At 38.3% G+C, this 12,814-nt stretch overlaps 1 protein-coding gene and 1 pseudogene across 2 annotated transcripts in view; both read left to right on the forward strand.

Annotated features, from left to right (window-relative positions):
- The first annotated feature begins 3,527 nt into the window (after window positions 1–3,527).
- Window positions 3,528–12,814, forward strand: part of OLA1 (Obg like ATPase 1) — a 146,067-nt gene continuing 136,780 nt past the window's right edge. Inside the window, exons 1-2 of one of the 2 annotated variants that reach the window (XM_016134936.2) lie at window positions 3,528–3,706; window positions 4,961–5,061. In XM_016134936.2, the coding sequence (XP_015990422.1) occupies window positions 4,961–5,061 (101 nt within the window). In that variant the 5' untranslated portion in view covers window positions 3,528–3,706. Of the gene's footprint in view, window positions 3,707–3,750; window positions 3,770–4,960; window positions 5,062–12,814 lie in introns of those variants that run through there. The other variant, XM_016134942.2, reaches the window with a different exon arrangement.
- LOC118613939 lies at window positions 5,173–5,291 on the forward strand (annotated as a pseudogene).

Consider the following 12,814-nt stretch of genomic DNA (forward strand, 5'->3'; position numbering starts at 1 on the left):
GTTGCCTCTGGGAAAATAGCATGTAAAATTTTTAAAAGAATTTCTAAATACCCATGAATTATAGTAGAGATTAGATAACAAAACTAGTAGTTTCTGCAATAACTGGACTCTTTAATTAATCAAAATTCTTTTAAATACTACGAGCGATTCCAGAATTGAGGGCAGTTGATTAAATATATTTTACTTCACAGGTAACTTATGGTCAAATTTCAAAAATTCAAAATCACAGTCAGTCACATAGAAGAGTGAAAATTGAAAATCTGATGCTCGACAGGGTCTGATTACTGCTAGTGATTGAATAGGGAAATTGAATGATTAAATATTGCCTTGTGCATAATACCAGAAATCTTGAAAGCAAGTGAAGGTAGTTTATTTCAAATCTTCAAATTGTAATCAAAGTACTTAGGTATACTATAGATTTTTTACCATGTTCATAGATAGTTATTTGACTGTAAACTCCTTGCAGGCAAGGACCATATTTATCTTGTTCTTTACTGCTCCAAAGCCTAGAGTGATCTTTGGCATGAAGTAGGTACTCAAGAAAATAATTTTATATGAACATCAAAAAGTGAAGAACTGGATATTTTAAATATATGGAACTACTGTCTGCATATGATATGCTAGAAAGCTTAATGTACAGAAAGAAAAAATCTGATACAGGTAACATAGAGAAAAACACTATTTAATACCTCCATATAGGGCATTTATTTATTTATTTGAGATATAATTGACATATAACATTATGTAAATTTAAGGTGTACAATATGTTGATTTGATACACTTATATGTTGCAATATGGTTATCACCATGGCTTTAGCTAACAGCTCCATAACCTCACACAACTATCAATTTTTTTTTTTGTGAAGAGAACATTTAAGATCTAGTCTTTTAGTAATTTTCAAGTGTATAATACAGTTGACCCTCAAACAACATGGGTAAACTTGAATTGTGCAGGTCTACTTATGTGCAAATTTTTTTCAATAAATATTGTAAATGTCTTTTCTCGTCCTTATGACTTTCTTAAAATTTTTCTCTAGCTTACTTTACTGTAATACAGTATATAGCACATATAACACACAAAATATGTGTTGATCGATTGTTTATATAATTAGTAAGGCTTTTGATCAATAGTAGGCTATTAGTTAAGTTTTTGGGGAGTCAAAAGTTATACATGGACTTTCAACTGCACAAGGTGGGGGGGGGGCGGTCAGTGCCCAAATCCCTGCATTATTCAAGGGTCAACTACACAACATTAACTATAATCACAATGCTGTGCATTAGATCCCCAGAATTTATCTTTTAACTGCAAGTTTGTATCTTTTGACTAATATCTCTGTAATTCTCCCACCTGCCAGGGTACTTTTGTAAGCCGTTCTCTTCCTTTGTAAAGTTATTATTAGGACTCAATTTCCCTTTTAATGTAGTTGTTACCATACCATTGTTTTGTTATGTTATGCCTATAACAGATGTGGATGAGGCTGACCAACAGGTATTCAAGCCCTGCAAGCCCATGGTGAACATGTCACTAATCCTATTTTCCTCTTTTCCTTCCTATTCTCTTTCTGTATACTCTTCCTGTCTGCTGTCCCTTAGCTTTCTGTACAGGATCAGTAAATCTTTGAATTTCCAACTGAGCTACTCTCTATTGGGGTATAAATTACTGACTCTAAACCACTCCCTAGATCCTTTATGACCTTTGGTGAACTCACTTGATCCTCGGTCATTGGTTGAAGCCTGGGAAGAAAAATTCTGACAGGACTTTTAATAATAATAGCAAAGAGTGAAAACATGGGCTCTGGCTACTTTTTTTTTTTTTTTTTTTTAACTCATTGCCTTTGTCAAGGCACTTTAAAGGTGGTCAAAACTGCAAGAAAGATGTAGCTGCAAATACAAAAACAGGTAATTAACTCAAGGACTTGATAGTGTGAATTGAAGGGAATGGGTAGATCTCAGAGATATTGAGATTGAAGAAGCAGTGAGATTTGGCCAAAAGGCCATGATGAAGTTGAAGGTGATTCTACTACTCTACTATAGGAACATTTTCAATTAGTATTGGAGTGGCTGGTTGCTGGGCAGAGTAGGCTCTCTGGGATTCTTGAGATTTTAAAGTAATGGTTCCTCTGTTGCCAGAAGCAGCAGCGTGAAAACCAACTACAGAACTTCACTACTAAAACAGCAAACAATTTAAGAATTACTTTGTTAGGGCTATTCATAAGATTTTATATTGATGGTGGGTACAAAATGTGGGCTGGTTAGCTTCTCTTTGTTTTGTAGCTACAGTCCACCCAGACATCTGTTTTACAAATACATGATTTTAGTGATAAGGAGCTAGATTGAGAGAATATAAATAGTGCATATTTATGAATGATATTAAGAAAAAAAAATACAAAACCAGAATTGAATCAGGTTACCTGTGCCCTTAAGAATTTCCAACTTTACACAAAAAGCTCTTAAAACTTCCTTCAGTAGATTATTCTCATAGGGCCGAGAAAAACATTAAGGCAATTTCATTATAAATAACGGTTCAGTTGCTGCTTATAAGGAGTCTCTATTAAAGAAGCTTCTAGTATTAAAACTTTTGGACAAGTATTACATTCATTCTAACAAATACCTGAATGCTGATAGACTGAAGGCCAGAACCTAAATAAAAGAATTCCTTCTACGGATGGAGCTCATACCGCTGTCATGTGTGAGTGAGATGGGATGAAACTCTAATATTAACAATAACCTTTATTACTATTTGTGAGCCTTTTCTCTATGTGCAAGGTACTGTAGCTACAAGCTTTATACATATTATCTCATTTTATCCTCACGATAACCTTGTAAGTTGAGTCTCAATAGCACCATTTTATCCAGGAGGAAATTAAAACCCAGAGAGGTTACTTTGTCCAGGGTCACACAGCTAATGAGTAGTGGAATCCATATCGGAAACTACGTTTCCCAAATTCTAGGGGCCCCTACTCTTAATTATCTAGATGAAAAGGAAGGAAGGTCGGCTTTTTAAACGCATTATGGGAACCAGTGCCTGACATGTCCGAACGATCAGGCGATGCAGGAACCCTATGTCATAAGCTTTCTCTTTTAAAGAAGTTTATTTAACAGGTTCTCATCTGCGTTGAATGAAGAAAGTTATAGGAAAAGGAAGGCGGGCTGGGGCCGTGATACCCGAGGACTTGGTTGGCGGCCGAGCAGGAATGGGGCGACTGTTTCCCGAACCTCAGGCGACCCGTCTCCGAGCGAGCGGTGAGGCCGAGGGTGCTTCGAGGTGCTGTGGGTGAAGTGTGGAGCGTGCGCCCGCAACGCGGGGCGCGCCCCGGTAAGGAAGCAGAGATCTGGAGCCGAGAAGCCCTGCATGCCGAGAAGGCGGAACACTGACGCTCCGCGGGGGCTGGCGCCGACGCCAGCTGAGTCTACGGCTCCCGCCCGCTCCGGCGCCGCGCGACTCCTCCCACCCTGCTCCCGCCTCCGGCCAATCAGGCCAATGGGCAGGGCAGGCGGGCGAGCGGGGCGGGGCGGGGCGCGCGGCGTGCGCGCAGGTGCCGCTCCGCGCCCCGCCCCCCGTTCCGCTGCCGCCGCCGTCGTGCGTGCCTCTCCGCGGAGGGGCCGGGCCTGCGCTCTCTCCTCCTTCCTCCCCGCCTCCAGCTGCCGGTAGGACGTGTCTGCTGCTGCCGCTGAGACCCCCCCATCATCACCTGCTCGGAGCACGGTAAGCACCCCGAGGAAGCCTGGGGGTGCGCTCCCCGCTGCATCTTCGGGCCCCGACCCGCAGGTCTGAGGCTGGCGTCAGGCAAGGACGGGCGGCCGGGACGGGGCGAGGGCAGCAGGCAGCATGGGGTGTGTGGATGAATGAGGCGCTCTCCGACTAGGCCGCGCGCCCGCAGAGCGGCCCACTGCTCACCCTGGCACGCTCTCGGGAAAACCTCCGGAGGCCGGGGCGGCCAGTGACTCAGTCCGGCGGGGGACGATGTCGAGCGGGGGCCCGCTTTGATTGGGCGGCCGGCCATCCCTCGGTAGGAGGCCAGAGGCCTGCCTGGGGTTTGAGTAGAACAGGTGTGACTTAAGACCCTGAGAAGGAAGATCCCAGGCCCCGGGGTCAGGGATCAGAAGCTGGAATATCTCTTCTTGAGCGGGACCTTAGCGTGACCCCCGAGTTTCAACTGGATCCAGAAGACAGGGACAGTTCCCGTCATCTTATAAAACGTGAGGTTAGCGGTTCTCATGAGTTCAGTTTGTAATAGTAAAGTGAGCTTAATTCTGCATGGCGGAACTTGGAGCCAGATGAGCAGGGACAGAATTTCTACTGGTAAATAAAAAGGGTTAATGGATTCATTTACGACCAGAATTAAGCATAGTGTAGATTCCGGCGATTGCTTATGAGGGACTGATGAGTTGTACCTACAGTGCCAAAGTTGGGAGAGACTTGGTTGGAAAGACCTTGGTACTGTCATGGTTTATCCATGTGAAAAATGGTGCTTATGGCGAAAATGGGAAAGAACAAGGTCCAGATAAGAGGAATGGTTTGGTGTAGGTGAGTTGGTTGCTGGTGGTTTCCGAATGGATTTTCTTTCACTCTTTCTTTCTTATCTGTGCTCCTGCTTCCAAATGCTTTCATTCATTTAATCTTATGCCGGTTTTAGTGTTTTATGAACAGTCTGGATGGAAGATTGGCAGCTATTTTTAAGTTTATTTTTGACTTCTGGTACCATATATTTTTAGATAATCTTTTCAGGTCTTACCAGGAGTGGCTGCTTTGATGACTATTAGAATCAGATCTGTTTACAGAACTTTTTAAAATTTTTGTTGAGAAATAGAATGGATTTACCTCTGTCCATTTTGGATTTATATATACAGTATGTTTTATTCTTAATCTAGTCAATAATATATTTTGTGTGATGAAATGTATTCCTGGCTGATGGGGATAGTAAAAAGTTTTGTTTGTATGTTTGCTTTGACATTTCAGATGCCCCCCAAAAAGGGAGGTGATGGAATTAAACCACCTCCAATCATTGGAAGATTTGGAACCTCCTTGAAAATTGGTATTGTCGGATTGCCAAATGTTGGGTAGGTGAATGTTGGGCTTTTCTCATTTTTATCTTGTAAATATTTTGGGTCCTGTTGTAGAAATGGGAACTCCTGAGATAATTAAAATTTAAATTGAAGAAAAGAGTCCAGGTCGATGGCCATGCTACCTTGAACAAGCCGGATCCTGTCTGATCTCAGAAGGTAAGCAGGATCAGGTCTGGTTAGTACTTGGATGGGAGACCACCTAGGAAGACCAGGTGCTGTAGGCGGAAAAAATAAATAAATAAAAATAAAAATAAGGGGATTTTAAGCGGAGAAGGTCCTTGCAATCTGTGAAGTCAACCAAGGGTTGTCTCACCTAAAAAAAAAAAAAAAAAAAAAAAAATAAGAAAAAAAAGAAGAGAGTCCAGGAAGCTCAAATATTAAAATATTCCAAAGCAAGGTTTTTGTTTAGTTGTATTTTATTTTTGGTTTTCTACACAGATACTGTGTTGAAACTTGAGTTATAGTGTTTGTTTTGCTAAACTCAGAGGAGAAGCAGTGAGAATTAAAACATCAATTTGAACCATATCAGCTATTTGCTTGAAGCACTTTTGAGAGACATACAGTATTGAATTTAAGTGGAATTGGAGTAGTTTAAATTTGATTTTGGTGCTGGCTGGCTATGTAGTGTACCTATCTAGGCCAGCTACCAGAGGCTGTGCAGTAGGATATTTCAGAAAATAGTTTTAAAAGTCCTATTATAAGTTTAATTGGGAGATCAGGAATCAAGTGGCTGAATTTTTACTGAAGAAGGTGACAATTTTAAATTTCACCTTGGAGGTTTCTAGCTCAAAGAGTATTTGTTACAAAGTGGCTCAGTCTGAAAGTTACAAGAACAAAAATTTGAATTTTGTAACATTTAAAATTAAAGTGAATCATTTATTTGCAAATAAGACAGTGATAGGAAATATATGTAGAGTTTATCATATAAACCTATACACAGGTAAGTTGGATGTTCAGTCTCCTTTTTCCATTATTTGCCCTTCTATTTACACATTTTACTAGCTTTAAAATATAAAGTGTCTAAAGAATGATTAGGGCATAATAGATACAATTTGGATTTATTAAGGCGACTGAAAGTATTTTGGCATGTGCCTTAGGCTATTTGGTTGGTGGCAGGTAGCACAGCCTTGTTCTTTAATGTGGAAAGAGTCCCTTGGAGCCCATGTTATAGAGATTTGCTTACTGAGTGGAGCATGATATGACCAAGTAAAGCAGTTCTTAAATTCTTGTAATGTAAAACATAAACAAATGTGGCTGTCCTAATTTCTTTCCTGAAGCTGGAGAGGTTTGCATTTTGAAGGGGTCTCCTGCTGTGATATATAGGCTGCTTACAAAGTAAGACTAAATAGAGAGAAATATAAGCAAAACAAATAATTAAGCAAAGTAGTGTAAGATGCTATCAATAAACTTGAAAGCAAGATGTGGTCATAATGTATGTTGGGAGCTTTATTGCACCAGTAAGACATAATGTGTAGCTATTAACATACTTCTATTCTAGATCCACTGCTGTCCTTGCATCTTGACTTTAAATGGGACTACTTTAAATTGGGCCATCTTAAGATATATTTCCTATCTAAGCTTTTTAGCCATGGAGCATAATAAAATCAGTTTATATGAAAATAACCTAAAATATCCAATATAAATGTGCTATTTATGCTTTTACCATAATCAGATGTTTTGTTGAAGTGTACTTTACAAATGGTAAAATTCACTAATTTTAATAATGTGCAGTTTGATGAATTTTGACAATTGTGTTTGGTTGTGAACACTTCTTTTTGTAGAATGATTTTATATTAGCTAACTATATCAAATAGGGTTCTTTGTAAGCAACACAAATTCTGGCAGTTTTAATCAAGAAAAAGAGACTTACTGGAAGGATAGAATTGGAGGATGAGCTGGACAGCCAGGCCTCAGGAAGGATAGAAGCAAAGGTAGTGTTGCAGAGATGAGTCCACGTGAGGCTCAGCCATGTGAGCTGCTGAACTTCTGTATGTTTCTCATCTTCTGGTGCCTCTCCAGTGATTCAGATTCCTGTGTAAGGATATCTGACTGGGCGTGTCTACCTCTGGGTAGGCCCATAAGAAATAGATTAGGGAGAGGGAGCAGTTTCTAAAGGATGGCCTGCTGATGAAAAATAAGAAAATTTAGTACAGAAACCGGAATCTTTTTACAGAAGTTACAGAAACTAAAGAATCTCTTGATTGTTAGAGAACTAAATGAATAAAGTTTGCTTTTTAGTATGCATAAGGCTGTTTACCTAGAAACTGAAAAGCACTACTTATAGCTAATAATAACTGATATTTATTGAACATTTACTGTATTTCAGTCACCATTCTGAGTGCTTTATACGTATTATTTAATTTAATCAGTGCTTAACACCCGTTAGAATTTAAATTCTGTAAAGGAAAGAATTATATTGTTCTTATTATCATGTTTCTAGCACCTACACTGATGTTAGGAACTTAGTATACAGTCAGTAATTATTTGTGAATAGTATAGATTTTTTTCCCTTTAATGCTGTGTGTAAGCTTAATGATAAGGAGATAAGTTTTAATGGCCACTTTTAATGGGTTGAAAGAATACCTATTAGAGTATGAAGATTTGGTTCTGCTTTTTCTTATCTGAGTGACCCTTGTAAAGTACCTCCTCTTGGGTCAGTGTATTATTGTGGGTCTAAGTCTTGGAGGCTGTAGGGAGGAACTTTTTAAGATTAAATTTTTTAGAGCAGTTTCAGATTCACAGCAGAATTGAAGGGATGGCATAGATTTCCTATATACCACCTTCCCTCATACATGCATAGTCTCTCTCATTATCAACATCCTCTAGCAGAGTGATACATTTGTTACAACTGATGGACCTACAATTATACATTATAATTACCCAGAGTCCATAGTTTACTTAGAGGCTCGCTCTTGGTGTTCTACCTTCTGTGGGTTTGGACAAATGTATAATAACATATCCACAAATGTATAATAACATTATAGTATCATATGGAGTAGTTTCACTGCCTTAAAAATCCTCTGTGATCTGTCTAACCACCCTACCCCAACCACTAATCTTTTTTATTGTCTTCATTGTTTTGCCTTTTCTAGAATGTAATATAGTTGGAATCTTATAGTATGTAGCCTCTTCAGATTGGCTGCTTTCACTTAGTAATATGTATTTGTTTCCTCTATGTCTTTTCATGGCTTAAATAGTTCATTTCTTTTTAGTGCTGTGTGACAGTCCATTTCCTGGATGTGCCATAGTTTATTTGTTCATCGACTGAAGAACTTCATGGTTGCAGTTAAGAATAAAACTGCTATAAACATCCATGTGCAGGTTTTTGTGTGGACATAAGTTTTCAACTTGTTTGGGCAAATACCAGGGAGCATGATTGCTGGATTGTATGGTATGATTGCTCAGTTTTATAAGAAACTTGTTATGTAGCTATACCATTCAGCATTCCCACCAGCAGTGAATAGAGAGTTGCTGTTGCTCCACATCCTTGTCAGCATTTGGTGTTGTCAGTGTTCTGGATTTTGACCATACTAATAGGCGTCTAGTAGTACCCCATTGTTGTTTTAATGTGCATTTTCTTGATGAAGTATGATGTGAAGCACCTTTTCATATGCGTATTTGCCATCTGTATATCTTCTTTGGTAAAATGTTTGTTCAGGAATTTGGTTCAGTTTTTGATCATGCTGTTTTCTTATTTTATGTTTTAAGGGTTCTTTGTATATTTTGGATAACAGTCCTTTATTGGGTATGTCTTTTGCAAATATTTTCTCATTCTCTTGACAGTCTATCACAGAACAGAAGTATTTAATTTTAATGAAGCCTTACTTGTCTAGTATTTCTTTTAAGGATCACGCCTTGGTGGTATTGTATCTAAAAAGTCATCACCATACCCAATGTCATCTAGATTTTCTCCTAGAACTTAGGAGTTGTATAATTTTTGGTTTTACATGTAGGTCTGTAATCCATTTTGAGTTAATTTTTGTGAACCATGTAAAGTCTGTGTCTAGATTTATTTATTTATTTTGCATGTGGATGTCCAGTTGTTCCAGCACTATACATTGAAAAGACTATCATTGTTCCTTTGTATTGCCTTTGTTTGAGGAACCACATTTTGATATTCCAGACTCTTTTATTATGCATGGGATAGCATTACTTGTTGCTACCACTGCTTGAGATGGGATTAAGTTTAACTGAGAGTGTTGGAAAAACCCAAATAACCTTGGCTTAACCAGAAGTTTCTTTTTTATGTGAAAGTGTTAATTTTGCAGTCATAGATTGGTACATTGGCTCTGCTGTTTGAAGTCCTCAGGAATCTCAGCTGCTTTCAACTCAAGCCTTGGTGATCCCACGGGTGTGGACTTCATCCTCATGGCTGATGGTGATGTACATTCCAGGCAGCTGGTAATCCGAAGAGTCAAAGGGCAAATGACTTAGCAGTCTTTTAGGGATTTTTTTCTCTGTAAGTTGCCACACCATCCCTTTGCTAACTTCTGCTAATATCCCTTTGCCCAGATTTAGTCACAAGACTTTATTTGCAAGGAATGCTAGGAAATGTAGTCTTTACTTTGATGGCCGTATGTCCAGGTAAGAATTTGTTAACCCAGAAAGACAGAGATAATGGATATTGGGGACAACTATATCCTCTGTTCAAACACTCAGGAACTGTACCAGGGAAGTACTTGTCTTGCTTAGTTCATGCTTGTGGGAATTTGCTTTGGTTGTTACTACAATTTATCTTTTCCCAGTGTGCTGTAGACCAACCACAGAGTCTTTAAAAGATATTTACTGCTGTTTAGGAAAAACATTGTAGGAAATGCTAAACACACACACAAGGTAATTATGTTCAGTGTTTTAGTTACATATTGTGTAGCATACCACTCCAAAAGGTTTGAAACAATAACAATTTCTTATTTCTCATGATTCTATAGGTTAGTTGGCTGAATCTTCTGCTGGTCTCACTTGGGATCCCTCATATGGCTATATTCAGTTGGTGGCTTGTCAGGACTGGTAGATCTCGGATGGCTACACATACAGGTCTGGAACCTTAACAGGGTTGGCTGGAAGTCTAGATGCAGTTCTGTTCTCCTTTACCTGGCCTCTTTCTCTCCAGGTGGTCTCCAGCCCAGCTTCTTTATAGCATGGTGGTCAGCTCCCAAAAGAGTGAAATTGTGGCAGTGGCACAATACACTTCTACTTAATTCTTTTGGTCAAAGCAGGTCATGGTGCCAGTCCAGAGACAAGGAGGAAGGGAATAGACGCTGCCTCTTAGTGGGAGGAGAGGCACATAATATGTGGCCATCTTTAACCCACTGCAGTCTTCTAGTTTCCTAATATGGTTTGTATGATGCTCGTATTCCCTGGAGAAGTCTTCCTGGCTGATTCTTAGCTTCTTGTTCTTGCTGTAGAGGCTCCATTCTTGACTGCTTAAAGAAACTCACTGGAGGAAGATATTCCCTAGGCTGCAAATAGTGGTGATGAGAGTATTTTCATCCTTAAGAGCTGATAAAGTCAAGCTGAGAGTCAGAAATTCCCATGTCTGTTTAATGGACAGATTAGCAAGATTTTAAAACAACTATTTGAGTATATACTATGTGCTCACTAAGTAATTGGCTTATTTCTATGCATATACTTATTTTTCATGCTGACCAGATTTTTTTTAGTATTTGATTATAAGAAATTTCACATATAGAAAAGTCACTGGATTTTTATATGTAATGTTTATTATATATTTTATATATAAGAAATAATAAACAATTACATTTATTATATTCCTGTGATAAAGTGTATTTGCCTTTTATAGTTATAAATTTTAAATATTAATATCTTTCACTTATTAATTTGTTTCTTGCAAATAGTGCTTGCATGAACTAGTTCGGAATTGTTATGGAAATGAAGTTACAGGGTAGTACAAATTGTGTATTTTAACCTTTTTAGGTCTTTTAAAGCTTTTAAAAAATGTTTGCTTTTGATAGAACTATAGTAAAAGTCATTAGTGACCTGAATGCCAAAGCTGGAACTCATTTTTGTCTTCAACTTAAGCTTTCGGCCCTATTTGACATTGTCAGTAACTCCCCACCTCTCTTACTCTTCCTTCAGTCTTTTATGCTTGCTATACTTCTGTAATATTAGGTTTCTTTTCTTGGCTGTCTTCTGTTTTTTACTTTCCTCTAGGCAGTCTCATCCTCTCCTGATTTTAATCACCTATTGGCTTGTATTTTCTAAATTTGTACATTCTGCTCAGGTTGCATTGGAGTTCTAGATTCATATATCTTTTGTCCTGAATATCTTCAGTTAAATGTCTCTACTCACATGTCTAAGACAGCCCTCATTACCTCTTATATTAGTTATTTTGGGTCATAATACTACTCTATACCCAGACACTTGAGAGATTATCTTTGCACCCTTTCCTCTCAGTCATATTTTTCAGCAGGGCACCAGACCTAGTGCCTTAACATCTCTCTGATCTATTTTCTTCACATTTCCATTTCTACTTGTTTCTTATTTGAATTATTCCAGAGGCTTCTCAAGTTCACTGTCAGGGCATTATCGATAGTTATTCTTTTTATTTTGTTTTGCTCCATTTACAAAAACCTGACATATAACTTATTTACAATAAAGTTCACAAACTTTAAGTGTTACATATCAGATTTTTGCATATCAGCTCACCCATGTAACTAGTACCCACATCAAGATCTAGGACATATCCAGTGCCACAGAAGACTCCCTTGTACCCCTTCAGACTCAGTAACATGCTTCCTAGGATAACCATAGTCCAGCTTCTGTCACCACATAAATTAGTTTGCCTGATGCAGATGGCATAATAAGTTACATACTTTTTAAAGTCAATATTATTTCTGAAAAATATATAATTTTTTTTTTACCCATTTTCCTTTTGATGGAATTTGGGATATTTCTGTTTTTTGGCTATTATGAATAGAGCTGCTCTGAACATTCATGTATGTATCTTTTAGTGGGTTAAGAACTCATTTCTGTTGGGTAGTTGAATACACCCACTCCACCCTTGTCCACCTCACCCACACCCACATCCCTAGGAATTAAACAGCTTTAGTGGATAGATACTGTCACACAATTTTCCAGAGTGGTTATTCTGCTTTATAGTGCCAGCATTTCACATATCTCTAAAAGCTGGTGATTTTGAGCACCTTTTTACATTTTTTGGATGTCTTTTGTGAAGGGTCTGTTTTATTAATGATTAGGTATTTTTTAATTCTGGATATTGTTTCTTTGTTGGATATGTATTAGAACTACCTCTTCCCAGTTTGCTTGAATTTTCACTTAAAAAATTTTTTTGAAGTGATTTCACACTTATAAAATTTCACACTTGCAAAGTAGTTTAGAAAATTCCTGTATAAGATCTGTTTACATTCCCCAAATGATGACATCTTTTATAACCACAGTATAGTTATTGAAATCAGGAGATTAGCATTGATGTGCCATTTGACCCCTTAATGTTCATTTTCTGGTCCAGGATCTAATCTAGGATTATAGGCTGCATTTAATTATTTTGTCTCCTTAGTTTCCTTTAATCTGGAACAGTTTCTCAGTTTCTCTTGGTCTTTCATGTTCTTGACACTTTTGAAGGATGCTCGTTGCTTCCTGTGGAGGGCCCTCAATTTAGATTTGTCTAATATTTCCTTGTGATTAAATCCAGGCTATGCGTTTTGTGGTACAGAAGTGACATGTGCTTCCTAATACATTTTATCAGGAAGCACATGATATTGGTTTG

Source organism: Rousettus aegyptiacus, unplaced genomic scaffold, assembly GCF_014176215.1.
Source record: "Rousettus aegyptiacus isolate mRouAeg1 unplaced genomic scaffold, mRouAeg1.p scaffold_m13_p_2, whole genome shotgun sequence".
Taxonomy (NCBI): Eukaryota; Metazoa; Chordata; class Mammalia; order Chiroptera; family Pteropodidae; genus Rousettus; species Rousettus aegyptiacus.